The sequence below is a fragment of the Callospermophilus lateralis genome, chromosome 5, assembly GCF_048772815.1.
Source record: "Callospermophilus lateralis isolate mCalLat2 chromosome 5, mCalLat2.hap1, whole genome shotgun sequence".
Taxonomy (NCBI): domain Eukaryota; kingdom Metazoa; phylum Chordata; class Mammalia; order Rodentia; family Sciuridae; genus Callospermophilus; species Callospermophilus lateralis.
Window position 1 is genome coordinate 105,224,768 of NC_135309.1, and position 22,351 is coordinate 105,247,118.

Sequence of the window (22,351 nt, forward strand, 5' to 3'; positions counted from 1 at the left end):
CTGTCTGTTAAGCACAAATGGATCAAAATCAACACAAGGTGTTAAGTGAATTTCTAGAAGGGCTACTGGGGGAAGGGGAGTTAAACCAGCCCTCTAAAGTGATTCTGGCAAACAACTATCTAGGTTAGAAAGCCACTCAAGTTTTTTAGTGTCTATAATAGTTGTAGTTAAAGTTCAGTGAGAAAATACTGCATGGAAAACACTTTATGTTGCTTTTCATATTATAGATCAGCCATGGAAAGTTGTATACACTGAAACATTTATACCATAGTCTCTGCAGATAGGTTTTATAGCACAAGAATTCCTGTGGTTTTCAACTAGGCATCATAGGTGCCTTCATTAATCCCTATCATTGATAGTGTATTTCCACGAGCTCAGGGGCATAACAAAATGCAAATTTATGATTATCTTACAGTTCTGGAGATTTAGAAGTCTAAAATGGGTCTCCTGGAACTAAAATGAAATACCAGCATGGCTGTGTTTCTTTTGGAGCTCTAGGGGAAAGTGAGATCTTTCTTCCTTTTTTTTTTTTTTACTTTTCTTGCTTCTAGAGGTTACTCACATTCCTTGTCTTGTGACTCCCTTCCATCTTCAAAGCCAACAATGTCCGATTGAGTTGTCCTGCTTCACTCTAACTCTCCTGGCTGTCATTCACTTATAGAATCTGTGTGATTACATTGGACCTTAAAGATAATCCAGGATAATCTCTCTCCCAGAATTATCCCCCCTTGCCATGTAATAAAATATTCATAGGTGCTGTGGATTAGGACTTAGACACATTGGGGTGGGGGGGTGGGAGGAGCATTATTCTGGGTACCATCTTATCTATAGATGGGGGGAGAGAAGTAAGTTACATACTCAGACTTCATACCAAACCTATCAAATTGCAGAGGATAGAGAGGGGGAGGCTCATGGCACTTTTTAGTCCACTGCCTAGCATCCACCACAGCAAGCATGTACTCTTTGGTCATGATGTTGATTGCACTTTGGTGAATACCCTTTAGTCCTATAGTTGAGATGCCCTTGCTGGGGATTATGGCTGTCTGCAAAACCAACCACTCCTTACTTGAGACAGTTCTTCTAAACTCTCATCAGACCCATTCAGATTAATATGAAATTTTCAGACCAAATTAAATTTCATCTCTTCCAGTACTTTTTTAAATTCAGAAAATTTGACACTTAGTATTTCAGTAGAATCAGAATTTTATTAGTGTTTCTTGGTGGACCATTTATTGATCTAATTAGATTACTAACTCTTGCTGTGAAGGTAACAAAGAATTGACTTATTTGTCTTTTTCAAAAATCATGTAGATTGACTTCATAATGGCTGCCAATCTTACTGGAGTGAGATGGTATCTTAGGGTGGTTTTGATTTGCATTTCTCTGACTGCTAGAGATGGTGAGCATTTTGTCATGTACTTGTTGATTGATTGTATGTCCTCCTCTGAGAAGTGTGTGCTCAGGTCCTTGGCCCATTTGTTGATTGGGTTATTTGTTTTCTTATTGTTTCATTTTTTGAGTTCTTTGTATACTCTGGATATTAGGGCTATATCTGAAGTGTGAGGAGTAAAGATTTGTTCCCAGGATGTAGGCTCCCTATTTACCTCTCTTATTGTTTCTTTTGCTGAGAAAAACCTTTTTAGTTTGAGTAAGTCCCATTTGTTGATTCTAGTTATTAACTCTTGTGCTATGGGTGTCCTATTGAGGAATTTGGAGCCCGAACCCAGAGTATGTAGCGTAGCCAACTTTTTCTTCTATCAGACGCTGTGTCTCTGATTTGTGCTGGCGAGGATGTTGGGAAAAGGGTACACTTGTACATTGCTGGTGGGACTGCAAATTGGTGTGGCCAATTTGGAAAGCAGTATGGAGATTTCTTGGAAAGCTGGGAATGGAACCACCATTTGACCCAGCTATTTCCCTTCTCCGTCTATTCCCTAAAGACCTAAAAAGAGTATACTTCAGGGACACTGCTACATCGATGTTCATAGCAGCACAATTCACAATAGCTAGACTGTGGAACCAACCTAGATGCCCTTCAATAGACGAATGGATTAAAAAAAAATGTGGCATTTATACACAATGGAGTATTACTCTGCATTAAAAAATGACAAAATCATGGAATTTGCAGGGAAATGGATGGCATTAGAGCAGATTATGCTAAATGAAGCTAGCCAATCCCTAAAAAACAAATGCCAAATGTCTTCTTTGATATAAGGAGAGTAACTAAGAACAGAGTAGGGAGGAAGAGCATGAGAAGAAGATTAACATTAAACAGGGATGAGAGGTGGGAGGGAAAGGGAGAGAGAAGGGAAATTGCATGGAAATGGAAGGAGACCCTCAGGGTTATACAAAATTACATACAAGAGGAAGTGAGGGGAAAGGGAAAAAAACCAAGGGGGAGAAATGAATTACAGTAGATGGGGTAGAGAGAGAAGAGGGAAGGGGAGGGGAGGAGAGGGGGGATAGTAGAGGATAGGAAAGGCAGCAGAATACAACAGACACTAGTATGGCAGTATGTAAATCAGTGGATGTGTAACCGATGCAATTCTGCAATCTGTATACGGGGTAAAAATGGGAGTTCATAACCCACTTGAATCAAAGTGTGAAATATGATTTGTCAAGAACTATGTAATGTTTTGAACAACCAATAATAAAAATTAAAAAAAATCATGTAGACATGCAAAGAAATTATGTTGTGTAAGCTTAGCACTTTCTTAGTTACATGGGACATAAGACCATACATAAAGCTAAATAACATGAAAATTAAATTATAAGAATGTCAAAATGGAATGTGATTGAGATCATTAGGGGACAGGGTAGTGTAAGGAAGAGTTGAACAGACAAATTGGGCTTGAGCTGACCATTGCGTTATGGATAATATTTGATATTTAACATAGTAACATTGTTTATGAAGTAAATTTCAAATAATGATTTACTAACATTTCAGAACTTCAGTGAATTCTGTGTGCAAGATTGGCAAAAAGCAAGGATTTAGGATTAAAATACAGTATGTTTGGAGGACTATTACATTTTAAAAAAGAAACTTCTTCATCAAAGTATTGTGGTCCTATGAAATCTGAAATCTTATTTTTAAAATGAAGTGATATTTTTCTGAAAAGAGCCAACACAAGAAGATTTGGAAAATTATTTTGTATTCTATGATTATTCCCTGGCTAGTTTTTTTTTTTTGGTATATTGTGTGAAAGATGACTGATCATAATTAATCTATCTCAAAGCTTCCTATCTCTCAGACTTTGGGCTTTAAACTAAATGGTTGACCTCACATTTCCCCTCCGCTAGGAACTAAGTATGAAGCTAGTGACAACTAACTGGTCACTACCATCTCTTGGTGGAGTAAATATAGAGGAGTGGTTAGTAGAAATAAGTCCATAAAAACAATAGAATAAGAGCTTCAGGTTAGATTTTACCACAAATTAAATAGAGAATTAACTTAAGTAGTAGTTGATATGGACCACATTCATGCCATAGGAAATCTTGGAATGACTTAGCTATGACTGCTTTCCTGTTTGTGTGGTAACTTCTTCAGTGAACTCTAAGAGAAAGCAAGGAAAAGGTACCACTACTCAGGGGTAAGGTGGGTGGGCAGTATCCTGTGTAGAGTCGATCTATGTTAGTGAAGAGTTGGATTTATTTTCGGACACCAGCCTTTTTTAAAAGCAATGCGTCATTCTCCAACCAACAAATGCCTGCCATCGCCAGTAATATGTTGGCTTGTCCATTTTCGGCTTGCAGTACAAAATAAATGAAAGCCAAGGACATTACAATTGGGAGGGAAGCAGGACTATTATTTAAAAGGCTTTTAAATGATGTCACTATATATTCTTTTAACAACATCCTCTAAAAGCCTTTGAAAAAATAGTCCCTTCCTCCCTTAGTTGTTAACAAAGACCGTACTGGGGACTGCTCTTTAAAAGGCTGTTAAATGGTGATCCTATATTTTTTAACATCAACATCATTTAGAAACCTTTTAGAGAACAGTCCTCTTCGCCCACATCTAACACAGAAAAGGACATGGGGGAAGGGATTACTTTTTTAAAGGCCTTTGGATGGTACTATCAATAAATACAGCAATATTGTTATAAAAGCCTTTTCCAATGGTGATTCAGCTTTTTTGATATGTACTTTTAACCTCATGACCTTTTGTTATCTGACAGATTGGTATTTTTAACGTTGACTGAAAACTCAATTTACTAATAATCCCAAAAATGCCTTTTATTGGACTTTCTACAGTTTAAAAATCAATTTCACATATACAGTCTCATTTGATCCTCACAGCAGCTCAGTGAAACAGGCAGGATATGTGTAATTAGCCCCATTTTACAGAAAAGAGAAACCAAAGTTTGATGAGGTTGTGAAATAGGTAAGGTCTCACTACTAATAAATTATTGAGTTAAAACTATAACCCAGATCATTTGGTATCTGCTCCGATACTCCATCTAAACTGTCCCAAGTTATCTTCATTCCCCTTTTTCCCCCCTTGGGGGTATTCTGAATTGGTTGTTTCGACATATCCAGATACTGAGTTAATTCCTTAAAATCAACCTAAAAGTGAGATTATATAATTTTAGTACTAAAGATAGATAAGTGCATGGTAGAGACTTTATTGATACTGTAACCCTGATGAAGTAAAGAAGAGTACAATATCATATCAAGGTATAATATTACTGTGATGTTATGGCATTCAAACTTTTCTTGAGATTATTTGCCTTATGATATATCACTTGAAGTCCGCTTTCAGGCATCTAGTTTATTAAATAACTGATATCTTAAGGACAATTCAAATCTCATTTTATTGATTTGTTTTTGAAATTATTCTGTTAATTAAGAATACTAATTTTGTAATTAAGATATTTAAAAAGATTTGCTCAGCTATTGTTTAATAACACTTTAAGAGCTGGGGTTGTGGCTCAGTGGTAGAGCGCTTGCCTGGCACACATGAGGAAATGGGTTCAATCCTCAGCAACACATGAAAATAATAAATACATCAAATAAAGATATTGTGATCATCTACAACTAAAAAAATATTTTAAAAAACACTTTTCTATACAGTATCACTAATCCCTCATAAAAGAATCCTATGAATTAGGTCATTTTACCCTTTAATATATGAATTTGAAGTCAGAGAAGTTAAATGATTTTATTGTCAGCAACTAGCTTGAAGTTCTAACTTAAAACCTAGAGTTTCCTTTATTATTGCCACCTAACTGTGCTTGACAAGAAGGAGACAACAGCCTTTCTTGCCTCTGAAGAAAAACACTTCAGATGTCAAAAACAGGTATAGCCTAAGAACATGAGGCCTGAGAAGAAGCAGACAGGCCCCAGTCAAGGACTTGACCCAGAAAGATTCATGTAGCCAAGTGCCTTTATTGTAAAGAAAACTGGTCATCAGAAGGCTTTGCTCCCACAGATTTGAACTCTGTAAAGAATCTAACATTCCTCTGCAGTAAATAACAGTTATTCTCTCTCCATCCCCACCTCGTTTCTAAAGAATTTAAATATTTACGTACAAGTCAGTAAAAAATAAAATACACATTTATATAAGTTTTTGTATGTTTGTGTCTCTGTCTTATGTCTTAGAGAACTTATTTTCCTATCCTTGCCCTGTATCAGGAGTTTTTCAGCAACTTAATTGTCCTTGGGACTGACATCTCAAATGTATATGAATCCTTTTCCCTTGTCAGACTCAAAAGAAAGCATCTCTAGAGCAATCTGTTATTTTAAAAATAATGTTTCCATGATAAAACTCCCTTCTAGTTTGTACACTCAAGACATACCCTTTTCCCTACCTTTAAGACTTTATCTAATTGAGATCTGCATCCCTTATCTAGGGACACTCAGGCCCCCTAAGTTACAGTTCATGTAAATACGAGGTGGCACGGCCAGCCTTTACAGATAGTTTTCCCATCTCCACAATATGCAGAACAGCCACCAGCTTCCCTCACGCACTTCTATAAAGCACTTTTACATCATCTAGCATCTGAAAATCTCCATGTGGATCTTGAAGGCATTAGTAAATATTCTCAGCAGGACCTCACTCACAACAGCCTACAATTTTGTCTTTGACAAAATCATTATTACCAGCAGGATTGTTTGTGTGAAGCTCCCAACTGTTGAAACCAGACCAGTCCCTTTTCAGCCTCATATTCCTTCCATGAGGTCTTTTCCATTTTACTATGCCCTCTTCCCTTCCTTGTCATTCTTATCTCTTAGTCCCTTACCCATATTCAGTGAAGACCTTGACATCCCACACATACTCTCTCCAGCCCACCATCTTCTTAGCAGACCTCACTGTTCATATGAACAGCCTGTGCAGGATGTAACCCCACAGCCTCTTGATCTGTGCAGTTCTGACTTCACCTGCACTGCATTGCAGCCATATACTCCTTCATTTCAACCCTGAAGTTGTATCTTACTCTTCAGGCCCTTTGTTCCTCTATGATTTCTTTTGTGTTTAGCTTAAGTTCAAAATAACCCTGAAAGACAGATGTTGGTACCCCATTTCACAGATGTGAAAAGTTGAAGTCACTAGAGCTTGGGTAACTTTTCTGGTGTTATAAGGCTAGTAAGTTACTGAGCCAATTTCAGCCCAAGTCTATCTAACTTCAAAACCCTGCTTTTTACTGTACTTTACCAAGCATTTAAAAGAGATACAACTTTTAGAGAATTACTTTTGCTGGAGTTTATAGTATAGTTTGGAATTTAAGGAATCTAAAGACAGGGAGACCAATTAAAATGGCAGTATGTGGTAGAGAAGTAATAAGGGAACAAAAGATTGTGAGGGACACAAAACGGTTGATCATAGTTAAACCTGATGGGGGTTTTACTTTTATTCCATAGTAAGTGAAATTATTTTCAATAACATGCATGATTTTTGTAATTTGAAAAAAGAAGATTGAAAAATATTTAAGTTTCAATAAAGACCTGAATGGAGCTGGTCATAGAGGGACAGAAAATAAAGAATCGAGAGATATCAAACTTGTTTTCTTTTTGCTATAGGGATATAATTAGGATATCAGAGATAATGCAAAGGTCTCTGAGTTTGGTTGTAATAGAAGACAGCTCACATTTTCATTTTTATATTGTATCATTGATAGTGTAAGAAAGCAGTACAATCACTAAGATCATCTGCCAATGGCCTAACCTATAACAACATAATTACTTGGTGCTTATGTAAACTGTTCTGAGTTCTGAGAAATTCTTTTTATCTAATTATTGGAACCTTTTGAAAATCAAATTCAGTTTGTTTTTACTGGTACTGTTAAAGCAAAAGCCAGAAAGTAAATGTAAAACACAATAGTGGAACATACCTGTGAATAATATGACATACCTGTATTCATGGTTCTGGTACTATTTTTTTCATGGACATGGTAAATATAAGTATGTATACCTCATTCTGGATTTCAGATTTATTTAAAAAAACATTAAATGTTTTGACAGTGAAGCTTTATCTTTGGGGAAGGGAAGGAACAGGCTATAAATTTATATTCTTATTTCAAAACCAGTAATAAATAGACTGAATATGTCTTCTATCTAGGAGTTAGCAAGTTCCCCCATCCCCCTCCCCAGTGCTGAGGATCTAACCTCTGGCTTTGTATATGCCTTGCCACTAAGACATATCCCTAACCCCAGAAAACTTTTTTTTTTTTTTTTGGTAAAGGACCAGATAATGGATATTTGTAGCTTTGCAGACTACAACTTTTGTGGTACAAGAGCAGCCATTAACAGTGTATAAATGAAGGAGTGTTATCTGTGTTGCAATAAAACTTGATGTATAGACACTGAAATACAAATTTCATATGCATTTATTGTCACAAAAATGGTTTTCAAATTTTTTAAAAATTTAAAATGTACAAACCATTCTTAATGAATAGGCTATACAAAAATAGTCAATGGACCACATTTGGCCTTCTGGCATGATTTTCTTGTACCTCTTAACACCATACATAAATTAATATACTTGATTAAATGTTTGTTCATAACATGTTCAGATCTTTCAGCAAGTGTATTTTTAATATATGTTGACTATTACCAAAATAAGAAGTGATAAAGTCTCATGTTTTTTATAATATATACAAATTACTGAAACTATGTGAAATTATCATAATTACTTTCTGGAATAGCTAAATTTACATATGTGAGGAAGAAGTTATCCTTAGGGTGATAATCCATTTATTTAAAGTAATATTTGTTAGAAAATTCAAATATATTTGAGTCTATATGATGGATAAGAGTTAAGCAAATTTGCCCTTTCCTTTTTTAAATCCTATACTACATCAGGCTCAGTGCAGTGAATTGAAGGTAAAACAAAGACTCGCTATAGTTTACTGGGTGAAATAGACAATATTCTGGCTTTCTGCTTTATAACTCTTATTAATTGAGACATACATTGGTTTTAAAGGCATTAATTTTAAAGGTCAGGCTTACCTCTGTTTACAGCTGTTTTCTTACCTCATCATTTTATGAGTCATATATCTAAATAGATACTGTTGTAAAATAAGCCAAACAAAGCTAGATACAAAGAGCATTTTATATACTGCAGATCTTCATTTTTGTGAAATTCAAAAGCAGAATAGATTGGTGGTACTTAAAAATGATTAACTAAATATAGATTAAAGCATAAAAGGCTGGAAAACATTGTTTTCATAAAGCTTTATGTGGAAATGTCATCTTTGAAATAGTAATGCAGATGCTGAACAAGGTTTATTCTAAGGCACTTACTTGATATTCCATGTTTTATTTTTCAAATCTCATTTTAAATTCTATAATTCAATCATTTTGAACAGCTATGTTCAAAAGAAGTTTTACAACTTTAATCTTAATAATCTCAAAAAAAGCAGACATGCTATGTCATAAAATAACTATTAGTGACTAGTTTGTATCCTATAAATCTAACTTGAGTTGATAATATGGTCCATTACCAGCTAACTGCACAGAGTATTTTTCATTTTACACTCTTCAGTTACTTTTTAGTGAAGTGTTAAAAAATATGAAGCTTTTCTCCTCTCTAAAATTGCACGCTGTCTGTCTGTTATTAGGGAGATAACAGCTCTTATAAATGTTTCAGTAAGCGCTAAGTAGACAGTTATGTGCACTCTCATTCCACGCTTATTTGCTTACTGTAATAAACTGATAAAATATGTGTGGTTTGTCTCTGTGTATCTACAGGCATCATGAGTCACATAGATTTCCTTTAGAAATAATGTTGTGTCTGCAGAATTGATTGCTTATTTTCATAAACCATCTAAAGGTACACAAACGACTTTTATTATTTAAACATATGCTGGGTAAAGATTTGTAAAGGATCATCTTATTGTTACTGGATGCTTTTTGTTCTGTTAACTCTTGGGGGAGGCCTTTTATTTTAGCATTACTATAGCTACTGAACTAATTACCTCCTCAAGATTCATGGTGTGGATGACCCTTATCATATGCTGATAATGCAGCTAAATTTTTAATTCTTTGAACATTAATAGACACAGTTCAAGTTGTTTTCAAGCATTGTTTTTCATTGTATCCTGTTTATACAAATTTTATTAAAATAATACTTACACCTAAAACTAGGTATTTCTAGTGTTATATCATCTAGTCAGTAGGTTGTGTATATCTTTAAAAAATAGTGTTTTTCTTATTTGTTTACAATTATATATAATAGAAAATTTCAAGCCACCCGATTTCCTAAAACCAACAAGTATTAATACCAGTAATCTCCATTTGCCTCCACAGCATGCTATGATAAGGCTGTAGTATTTTTAGGAAGTGTTGTAATTGAGCACTTAGCATCAGATAAAGCATAGTTATAACCAATACTAGAGGTATGTTATTTACAAATGTCTGTAATCATTTAAAATAATAGTTGCTTTGAGTACTGAAATGGGTAAAATTGTTTTATACATTAAGTATTAAAGTGAGGAGTAGAAGGGAAGACAGATAACAAGTGATAAGTAAATTATATACTGTATTAGAGAAGATACAAGTGGCTATCAGAAAAGAAAAAGAAAAAAGTAAGTCAGAAGGAGGAAATGCAATTGGATTAAGCCTCATTAAGAAGGTAATATTGGAGCAGAGGTAGTCAGAACTGAACCTTGTTTATGTCTGGAGAATGTACATTCCAAGCAGAGGGAGTGGCCAGTGAGAATGTGACTGATGTGGTTCATTCTGGCCACTGTGCTCAGAACAGATTGAACATAGCAGTTTACTCTGTGTTCAGTAGGATGCAGAGGTAGGAGCAAGCAGACATAACTGAGAGGCTGTTGGCATAGAGGTATGGTGGTTGCTCAGACCAGGACAATAACAGTGAAGGTAGTGAGAAGTTATCAGATATTTCTTTAAGTAACTGGGGATTCCTTCCCTGATCTCTCCCTTTGGTGTCAACTATGGTTTTTCTAAGGTGACCAAGCCTACCTTTGTTGTGGCATTCACTACACTGACTGATGTCCTTTTTCTTTCAAACTAAACAGTAAATTTCTTGAGGACTGGGATACTTTGTATCATAGACTTTCGCAGAGTGGTTTATACAACTAATTCAGTAAATGTCAGAATAAATAAATGAGTAGTTACATTGTGTTTTAAGTAATAATGCTTTTCAGGTAGGTGACACACACCTGTAACCCTAGCTACTTGGGAGAATGGAGTCAAAGGATTGCAAGGTCAAGGCCAGCCTTGACAATTTAGCAAGACCCTTTAATAATAATAATAATAATAAGTACATAAATAAAAGAGCCAGGGTTATAGTTCAGTGGTAGAGCATTTGTTGTCTGGCATGTTCAATCCCCAATACAAAAAAAAAAAAAGGAGTGTGGGGCTTTTCTTGGACAGAGAGCTCTGAAATACCTAATTCTTACACAAAACCATCTTTCTCCCCATGACATCCCTAGGAGATGTAGCATTAGAAAACAAAGACAGATGATGTGGCACTTTCTTACTAAGGTAGGCTTTGCTCTCTGATTCCAATATGGAACAACAGTAAGAGGATGACCCTCATCAGAGACTCTTCTCTTCTATAGAAGATAGGATTAAATAGCCTTGTACCAAAGCAAGCTGCTAGATCAACCTTATGAGATGGGTAATTTTACTGTTTTTAACCTACAGAAATGACAGATATATATGGTTCTGTCTAATAAGGCCAGGCCTGAGCTTACCATTCTAGTATGTACTAGAACCTTAGACACAGACACAAGAGCATATTCTCCCATTAAAAGTTTATTTTCTTCTCCAATTAGTGTCCTGAAATCTGACAAATCCCAATCAGTATAGGATGGAAGAGATTATTTGAAACCCAAGTTGAGCTAGCTTAAGTGAGAAAGAAAAAATAATTACAGGAAGGAAGCTGGAGAAGTTCACAGAAAATTAAGCTTCAGCAAGAGTATGCAGATGTCTGGGCCTCAAGAGCCATTCAAACCAAAGTTACCAGCTAGAATCTCTGTGTCTCATGTATGTTTTTCTCTGAAATTTGCTTTATTCTTTCTCCCTGAGCAATATAGCAGTAGTGTGGTCAGAGCAGTTGCTTAAAAGAGACTGGCTCACCTTCTTAGGCCCCAAATTCCAAGAACAGGACTCATTGGGCCAGGTATCCTTTCCTGAGCCAGTTAACTGTGGCCAGGTCATGAAGTGGCATAAGAACATGATGACTCCATGGAGAATTGAATGTAGCAAAGTTCCTGGAATAGAATAGGTTGTATTGAGCAAACAGTCTCATATATAACCACTACAGGATAAAGCACTGGAGGCAGAGCTCCCTCACAAAACCACCACTTGTCTTAAACCAAAAAACAAAAACAAAAGAAACTTTTTTTTGTTTTTTCACAATTATGCCATAGAACTTTCTTAACACTCTGTTGTCAGCTATCAGAACATTTTATGATACTTCATAAATCTATTAAAAACAATTAACAGGACATAATGTGGACTTTCATAAAGGAAAGTAAAAATAAAAAGGTCTCATTGACAAAGTCACCAGCCTGTATGGTGCCATTGTACAGATTCCAAAAAGGCATCCTTTAATATAAGCTCTATTTTTTTGGCTCATCTTTCTTCAGTCACTTGCCACTGCACAACTGTATATGGTGGTCCTACTCAGTATTATCATTTAACTGTTTGAAATAAGTGTCTCTGGGAATTGTTGAATGATACCTTCCCCCCAAAGAATATCGAGAACTATGAAATAGTGGTGGAAGACACAAGATTCTTAGAGACAAAGACCCTAAGGACCCATTACAGCAATAGCAGTGGCTGGGGTAATATCATTTGTATCAATCACTTCTTCAACCCCAAAGTCCCACATAAGGAAAGCCAGGTGATGCCTACACATGCAGTATAGAAGACTCCAGATTTTTGGAAAGGGATTTTAGCAAATCTGTTTTGCCTTTGCCCCAGAAGAGAATATTGTCTATAATTCTGGACTGCAAATAAATCTCTCTCCTACCCCAGAAAGTGGCATTTACCTCTGACTTTCAAAGGCTGTTTGGTGTACAGGCATCCTTGAAAAGAGTTTCAGGAGCAAAGTTGTTAATGCCTTTGCTAAGAAAACATGCAGAAATGTGAAACCTATAGAGAACTGTTCCTCAAAATCAAGGAAAGAGGGGTTGGTAGGGAAAATGTACCATTTGTGCCTTTTTTCTACAAGGGAACCAGATGGTAAATATTTTAGGCATTCCAGCCACTCAGCTTTTCCATTGTAGAGTAAAAAAGCAGCCATAACAATATGTAAAGGAATGAGTATGGCCGTGTTCCAGTAAAACTTTATAAAAGCAAGAAGCAGGCCATATCTGGCATGTGGGCTGTACAGTCACTCAGTGCCCCTCCCACATATCTTTTGTCACCCGTGGTCCAAAAAACAATTAAATAGAAAATTCCAAAAATAAACAGTTCATAAGTTCTAAGTAACTTTTATGACAGTATATTGTTATAGTTTTTTATTTGTAGTTATTGTTGTTAATCTCTTTCTATGCCTAACTTCTAAGTTAAACTTGATGATAGGTATATATATATATATATATATATATAGAGAGAGAGAGAGAGAGAGAGAGAGAGAGAGAGAGTGAGTGAGTTAGTTCTGTACCATCCATGGTTTCAGGCATCTGTAGCACATCTTGTGACATACCTGAGGTTAGAGGGACTATTATAGCTTGCTTGCCCCTGCTATACATATCTCTTGTGTTTAAGCTTGTAAATATCTGGGTTTTTTTCCCTTAAGCCCTGATTTTTACAGCCTACATCTAGGTCACTCTATAATCTTTTATCTTATTTAATATACAACCAAACTATTTGTATCTATAATATCAATGATATCAGAAAAGCCATTTACAAGTTTAGCATCTTAGAATATAAACAACTATAGATCTTACCTATGTTTCTGGAACCTAGGTATCTAGTCTGATATAAATATATTGAAGTAAGGTCTTGCTTTTCTGTCAGGATTAAATGTATTATATATGAAAATTCTTGAAGGACTTACATAGCCCAGTGATGTTATTGAACAAAAAATCATCTATATAGTTATCTAGATATTGGAAAAAATTGGCTCAGTATGACTTGTATGAACTTAGGAAACATTTTCAACTAGTCCCTTTTTAAAATTAAATAAGTACAGGTTGAGTATTCCTTATCTGACATGCCTGCAACTGGAAGTGTTTCAGACTTTTGAGTTTTTCAGATTTTGGAACATTTGTGTATACTTTATTGTTTTAGCATTTCTATTCCAAAATCTGAAATTCTTCAAAATCCAAAATGCATCATGTCAGCACTGAACAAGTTTCAGTTTTTAAAGCATTTGGAATTTAAGATTTTCAGATTAGGGATGCTCAACCTGTTAACACAGAGTGCCATTTGTGATCCTGTTTATTATGAAAGAAAAATAACCTGTCTATATTATTACAGATAACCTTTGAAGATTTTCAGGGAGGGCCTCTTTTAGACATTGAATTCATTAGAGAATGTTCCTCACCTTGAACTTGATTGAGTGTGGAAGGATGAAGGCAGAAAATTGTACTAAAGTTTTTCTTCTTTTACACATTTCTTAAAATCTTTTTAAAACAATTATAATAAGGCTGCAGAACTTTGAGACTAGGTATAAAAGCAAAATAAATGTTTGGATTGTATGTTTAGGATTAGATGGGGAGAGAATTAATAAATTATCCAAGGCATGTTGATGGCTCTTAAGTGACTAAAGGCTTACCTTCTAAGCACCTTATATGGTATTTAGAATGCTAATTCCTTACTGCTTGTCCTGCTTTTCTCCAACAACTTATGCTAGTTCGCTTTCAATTACTATAGCAAATACCTGAAGTAAATAAACTTAAAAAGAGGAAAGGCTTATCTGAGCTTAGTTTTTGAAGTTTCATGCTAGGGAAGTACTCTACCCCAACCCAATAGTTAGACATTTCAACTTTCCAAAGAGCTTTCACTTCTAAGCTAATAATGTTCTCTACCTTGAATCAAAAATATTTTCAAAACTCTTCTGGTTTCAGTGCTCAAGAACTCTGCATTCTGTTATCATTATAAATTCTCAGGTGACAATTAGGGTAGCCCTAAATAACAGTCCTTAGCAGTGAACATTCAAAGATATGATGTCATCTAAACAAATAGACATAGAACAATGTGTGTGTGTATGGGTGTATGTGTACACACAAATTCCATTGAAGCTATAAGAATCAATCTTAAATACAAGCCCTTAGCTGAATAATTATATTTTTCCATTATTACATGTTGATTCCCTTAATTAAATAATAAGCACATTGAAGACCCTGACCAGTTCTCTTTTCTATAGTGTCCCTGAGATGCAGTTATTATTAAATCATTAAATGGAGTTGGTACAGATAGTTTACCTCTCTGAAAAACTCATGAAATGTTGAGCTATACATAATCTGTGGAAAGAAAGCCAAAACTGTAATGTAAAAGGGAAGATGATTTGAAAGTTGGAGAGAAGCAAGTCAAAGTGGCACTACAGTTTAAATCTTAATTGTCCCTGAAAGCTCATTCATGCCGTAGAGGCTTGATGCTCAGCTTGTTGCTATTGGAAGGTGGAGGAAGGGTCCTTTAAGATATGGGGCCTAGTAGGAAGTTTTAGGTCTCTGAAGGAGTGCCTTTGAAGGGGACAGTAGCGTGCTGCTTTCTTCCTGGATGCCTTGAGGCAGCAGCTTGCTGTACTTCCCACCCTCTGAAAAATAAAGCTTAACTGTTTTTATCATCAGAAAGCTAATGTAGACTGGATGATCCAGTTGCCCTGCTACTTTATATAACTGAAATTTAAACTCAGGCAGTTATTTATTATATTTTGCAAATAAACTCTTATAAAATTTTATAATGATTATTTTAAATTGCCCACATTTATAAGTTGAGGTTTCTGAGAAAACCATGTTTAAATGATGCATAAAAGACATAATTTATCATTATACACACACACACACACACACACACACACACATGATATTTAACTCTTGGATTGCTGTTGAATTTTAAGTTATTAATAATTACTAAGTTTTTAACTTCATCAGATGTAAATGGCAAGGCTAACAAGCAACACTAAGGCTTTGGATGGAAAGACATCTACCACATGGTTTTATAATGTACAGCATTTCTTCATTTAATAGTGCTGTGTATGATTTTCATCAAAATGATATGGAAGGAAGAATTTAAAAGAGACTGATACTCAATAGAAAATAAGGAGATACTTAGTCAAGAAAATAGTGAGGAGGATCTTGGGTTGTGGTTCAGAGGTAGAGCGCTCTCCTAGCATGCATGAGGTTTTGTGTCCACCCACAACTAAAAAATAATGTTTTTTTAAAAAAGAAAATATTGAGTGGATGGGGAAATGAGGAAAGATTTTTTTTACCAAATAGAAAATAAAACAATATAGTCTGGGTATAACAGATCAATCAAGGCTCAGGAATGTCCCCTAGGACATAAATAGAATCTTTGCATTTGCATTTACAAATCGTTGAAGAAAGGCTATAAGTTAGATCATATAGGGACAATTGCTTAAATATTTGGAGAAAAATAAATGTAGAGTTGATATACCTAAAACATTCCACTTGAGTTAAAAAACTGAAACCTTGCAGGGCGGGGTTGTAACTAAGTGGTTGAGCGCTTGCCTCGCATGTGTGAGCCACTGGGTTTGATCTTCAGCACCACATTAAAAAAATAAATAAATAAAATAAAGATATTGTGTCCATCTACAACTAAAAAAATATTTTTTAAAAAATCTGGAGCCTTGGAAGGTCTAGAGGAAAGTATAAATGAAAGGGGAGCGTGGGAGGAATAGATGAACTCTAGATAAGGCAGAAGGGTGGGAAGGGAAGGGAGGGGGCATGGTGTTAGAAATGATGGTGGAATATGATGGACATTATTATCCAAAGTACATGTATGAAGACATGAATTGGTGTGAATGTACTTTGTATATACAAATGTACAGAGATATGAAAAATTGTGTTCTATTTGTTTAATAAGAATTGTAATGTATCCCACTGTCATATATAAATAAAAAATTAATAAAAAATATTATCTGATCTCAAAGTAGGAGAGGTTTTTTGTTTTTTGGGTTTGTTTTTTTTTAAGCATTGAAGAAGAGACCTCTGTAAACTGGAGGCCATGTTCTTCAGTCTATAGTGAAAGAAATTCAAGGTGAAAAATCATTCAAGGAGTCAGAAACAAAGGTACACTAAAGTTATTATTGAAATTTGATACCATCTTATAGTTGAAACCTCCAAGAAAACCAACTGTCAGACAATTAAAATGAATGACAAAGTTAGCTAGAAGCCATCTATGGAGTATCTAGGGGAAAATGCTAACAAAAAGCTTTATAAATTGTTTTTGAAAAGAATATATTTACGTAACTGAGGTGATATTCTTATTGTATTGTCAAAATAGTTTAATACATGCCTGCAGAGTATAGTAAATTTTAATACTGTTTTAAAGGTACTTTACATTTTTATATCATTTCTAGTATCTATGTATGTGATACCCTGCTGATGTTTGTTATTGTGCTTTATATGATACTTTAGGGAAACCAGAAGTTAAATGTCACAAATGCTTTCTTGTTTTCTAAAAGAATTAGTAACTATATTTACTAATTCATCTTTTAATTTCTTTTTTTCATGTGCAACAGGTCGGTACTCCTGTCTTTGTACCAGGGAAAACTCATGTGCTGCTTCATCGAATGAGTGGAAAAGGACTGGCTGCCAATTATTTCTTTCCAAGACAACCATGCATTTTTGGTGATAAGATGGTCTCTGTACAAATAACTCTGAATAATACTTCTGATCGAAAGATAGAAAATATCCACATAGGGGAAAAAAAACTTCCTATAGGCATGCAAATGCATGTTTTTCATCCAATAGGTAAATATTAATTCTTGTTTAAAATTATATTTGATAGCTTTTCATTTTTAAAGTAAATATTTTTAGTAAAAAAGTAAAATAAATTATTTTATTGACTATTAGCATATTTAGGGTTCCCCCCCCCTTTGGGACATGGTGCTGGGGATCAAATCCAGGGCCTGGTACATACTAGGCAAGTGCCCTATTATTGAGCTATATCCCAGCCCTGTTTTCCCTTTTTAAACTATATTTATCATAGAAGAGAAATATATTTCTTTGCCCTTAGTGAATCAGGTCCCAGAAATAGTAATGCCCATAGTGATGAAAGGATGGGTCTGCAGAATCAAAATTGCCATCCCTCTTTACCTATCTGATTCACCTTCTACCACCTCTCCTCCTGATCAGCATCATTCCCTCCATGATTTTAGGTGTCTTATTGTGCATTAAAAGCAAGAAAATCAGTTTGACTTTTTGAATATAATTCCTCCCATATCTCAAAGACCCTTTCCTGTTTCCTTTCACATACCATAAATTGAAAAATGAAGGGAGCAGAAATGGAGAGGCTATTCACTCTGCTGCTCGTCTTCCTGTCCATGTATAGAATATAGAACAGCACATAGTATAGCATTGCATTTATCCACAACATGTTTTTAAATATTTTCAGCCTGTTGTCTCCATTTATAAACAAGATATTTTTATATTTGAAAAGCGTAAGAGGAATCTCACTCTCTTGGAAGACATCATAGATACAACAGTTTTGGTCCTTGGTTGCTGCATGCAACAGCCAGCTGGTGCTGAACAGCAGCCGTCCTCAGAAGCAGATGTGCTTTCCAGGTTGCCCCAGTGATCAGCTGAGCATCAGCAGCCACTAGTTATCCCCTTGTGGTTTTTTAAGTATTTTGCCAAAAATATACCCTTAAAAATTCAATTTAATCGTATGTCTTTGAGTTTGAAATGGTGGACTATTTAGAATGCCTAACTCTGCTCTATTTTTTGTTAAGTAGAAACAGTCCTAAAGTGTTGTTGGGGGAAGCCTCAGGCAAAATCTCAGTGGAAGTAATACAAGATTGTGTCATTGAATCCTTGAAAAGTTAATATCAGATAGCTCCTTTTTATAATAGTTTAGGTGAGCAATGCCCTTTAGCCAGTATGAACTCAAATTTTATAATTGTATCTTCATTACTCATTATTTTCCACAACTATTCCATTTTTCTTCATCTGAGCTCTGGTATTGCTAAATTCTTTCCTATAATTTATATGAGTCATTTAGTAAAATCATTCTTTTTGTTTATGTTATATTTTTCACAAAGGAATAAAACAATTCCTAATGGATAAATCCTGGTAGACTTTTGTAAGCAAAAAACAGAAGAGTTGATTTCAGAATACACTTAATGCCATTTTAAAATATGTTGACAAATTAAGACACAATTTAAAGAATACAGATATCCTAACTTTTATAGAAGCATTGTGAAGTTAGTATATTGCCAAGGAATTATAGAATATACCAATTTGTGGCCTTTTTATGCTTTTCTTCCCTGGCTTAGTTTTAGAAGTGTCAAACAGCTGATATATGAATTGTCTGAAGGTTGAAAATGTTATCCAAAGGTTAAAACAGTAGAACAGTATTAATGTTTCCTTGGGATGGTATAATGAGTTGATGAGTTGACCTTTTATTGGCCTATGTAGAATAGAAGAAATAAATATAATAAATTTCATAGTATGACCTTAACACAAAAATAAAATATGAATACACACACACACACACACACACACACACACACCATTGTCTCAGTAACAGTTATAAGCTTTTCTTTTCCATTATTAGGAAAATTTGTGTGACTGTAATGTATCCTTCATTTTGTTGGCATTTGTTGAATGAATACCTTTTTAAGACAGAGAGTTCTTTCCTATGTAGTATTTATTTGTGTATAATACCACCTAGACTTTATTGCCAACAGATTACAGAAGAATTACAGAGTATGATATACCTAAATTAGTGCCCCCAAAACTCTTAAGAGAGGCACAGTGTTTCATCATGAAGCATGTATGCACACGTTAAAAGATCAGCAGGTTTCTTGTTTATCACTGCTCAGCCTTCTTTTTGTCTGTAATATATGATGGCTTCTTTTAGATCTTGCCCTGCCTGTAGCATGAAACTGGATTTCTTGCAAGAATAGTAAGAAAAATGTAGCATTTTTCCCAATGAGACCAAGTATATTGGAGATTAACAAAGAATAGCCTTGGTCCATTGGTGCTATATTCAGTGATTTTATATTAAAAGTTGACAAATTTGCATTCAGTGAAGATTTCACTGGTTACTATACAACTGTCACATCACAGTAGGTGACATCCTATGTGATTTCATTTTTCATTATGAATGGTGTGATACATAGTGTTTTGCAGCCATTTTTACACAGCCATCTGAAATATATAGTGGCAATCCAGAAGCACTAACCAAATACAGTCATCTAATTGGATAAGCTTTCCCATTTTAGTAGGCTCCAAATATTATAAAAATCCATTATATGAATAATTTTATGCTGATCATTTTGCTCTTGAAGCGTTCATATAATAAAACATGCCATTGATCATGAACTGTCCTCCAGAATTAGCATGGTACTAAACTCACAGTTAATTATCTTAAGACTGAAGACAGTATCAAACAGTGTCAAAGAGCTCTCAACATGGCATCTCGAGAGCTGTCACTTTGTCAAATGAAATACAAGAATACATGATGTAGAAAGATCTAAATCATGAATGCTATCTTGCTTTAGAGATGAGGACGTTTGCTACCAATGTGCTGTCAGACACAAACAAGACCAAACCCTGGTAACATAACGTAGAGGAAGTATGAAGAATCCACTAAAGAATAACCTTAGGACTGACAATGTAGCTCAGAGGTAGAATGCTTGTTTTGCAAGTTTGAGGCCCATTCTGTCTCTAGCATGAGCAGGGGGAGTAGCCTTGAGCAATGAGACTGACAGAGATATGAACTGATAAATGACAGCACATAGCTCTTGGAGACATGGAAATATCAGGAAGAGATGGGTTTGTGAAACAAATAGATGTAATATGATACATATTTTTTTAACCCTACAGGTAAAGCCCATTTGCCAAAAATTTAGGCAGCAAATCTTATACTTGAGTAGCAAACTGGCAAATGTTAGGTTTATAAGCAATCAAAAATCAAAACAAAATCCAGCAAACCAACATACATACCACTGAGCAAACCAATAATATTTTAAAATCACTGTCAAACAAGTGACTTCTTAGCATACCTAGTCTTCAATGAGTCTATGAGGTATAAACACAATTTTTAATACATCAGGCTTATTGGATTATTCTTTTGTTCCATCTGTACCACCATCTCTGTCCATGATTAGTATTAAATGGAAGACATATTTACCAACAAGCCTGGAATCATCACAGTCTACTGAATTTGACAAGTTGTATACAGAATAGATAAAGCTAAATATAAGGTTATCGTACAATATGGCTAAAGCCATATGAAGATTCCGAGAAAAGCAGAAATCAAAAGTGGATGGTTTCTATTTAAATATATGTATTATATACATGAATATAGATATTAAAGCTGCTCCCAATTAGTCTAAGGTTTAGCCTGGAATCATAAGCAGAATGGAATTTTTATTGTTGTCTTATGTTTTATTATTGTGAACTGAAAAAAATATATATATTTGGTTAGTTATTTCCCATACTTTAGGTTAGTTGAAACTTCAGACATTCCATTTGTATAAAATGATATTGTATTATCTGTTTTGTCAATATAATGAAACCTGCCATTGAATTTTCTTTCAGTAATTTTTTGAAAAATGCAATTAGACTTGTTTTAGTTTCAAATAATGCCAGTCTCTTGGCTAATTTCTGAATACATCTTAATTTCTTTCAACTTTCCTTTTATTTGCATTTTTAACTTTCTGATTTTTTTTTCAATTGAAAATTGGGAACATTGTTTAAAATTTACTTTTTACGTCTAGAACAAACATTCTATAGTTTTAAGTACTTAATTGTTTTTATTGGTACATATTAATTATACAGAATAGTGGGTCCCATAGTGGCATAAATGCATAATCTTAATAATCTCCAAAAGTTCACTATGGCTGTTTCAAACAAGAGCACTTTGATTTCCTTCTCACTTTTAGTGCCTATAAGGACAATTTGATAAAACATGAAATTTCTCAGGAAGTGACGTGCTTCTGAAACAAATAGTTGTAATACGTGAATTGGAGGATGTGCAGAATTAAGTTATGAAAATAAAAATACCTTTAAGCAGAATAGTGAGGTTATAATTTCCTTTAATATTCTTACTTTGAAATTTTTTTATAAGACATCATTAAATTTCACTATTTTAACCAAATTACATAACATTACATAAACATTCAGTATTTAGTTTGTCTCTTTTTCACATCCCTGTTTTCATGTCTAAATTATCTTATTTCCTAGACTCTCTGGAGCCTGAGGGATCCATTACTGTTTCAATGGGTATTGACTTTTGTGATTCTACACAGACTGCCAGTTTCCAGTTGTGGTAAGTTCAATTGTTCTTCTGTTTTTTATATTACCTATAAAGGATAGCAGATCCAAAGCTAGCTTTCAACAGATTTTTTCTGTGAGACTGACAACATTTAAACAAATGTGTTTTTTTCTTTGACGTTGTTTTTCTTTGTCATGGAGTAGTTGAACAAATTGTGTGCAGTATGGGTTAAAGATAACCATTATTTCTTACATACCTAACCATTATAGTCTGCCATATATATAGTTGAAATTCATGCTTTGTTAGAGAAAGAAGCTACTACTAAATAATTTTTTTTTTACTTATTTTGATTCTATAGTTTTGGAAAAGTCAAGAGAAATTTAAATTTTAATGATATATTGCATAGGCAGAGAAGTTACCTTTTGAGACAGTGTGTCATTTTGAAATATATTGAGCTTCTTAGTTAGGGATTTATTTATTCTAAACCCATACATTTTCTCCTTTTTACACTAATTTTTAAACTGTT

The 22,351-nt window shown here is 34.5% G+C and overlaps 1 protein-coding gene across 2 annotated transcripts in view; it reads left to right on the forward strand.

Moving 5' to 3' along the window:
- Positions 1 to 22,351, forward strand: part of Ap3b1 (adaptor related protein complex 3 subunit beta 1) — a 230,536-nt gene that overhangs the window by 178,711 nt on the left and 29,474 nt on the right. For both annotated transcript variants that reach the window (XM_076857095.1, XM_076857096.1), the window contains exons 23-24: positions 17,123 to 17,354; positions 21,795 to 21,879. In XM_076857095.1, coding sequence (XP_076713210.1) covers positions 17,123 to 17,354; positions 21,795 to 21,879 — 317 coding nt within the window. The remainder of the gene's footprint in view (positions 1 to 17,122; positions 17,355 to 21,794; positions 21,880 to 22,351) is intronic.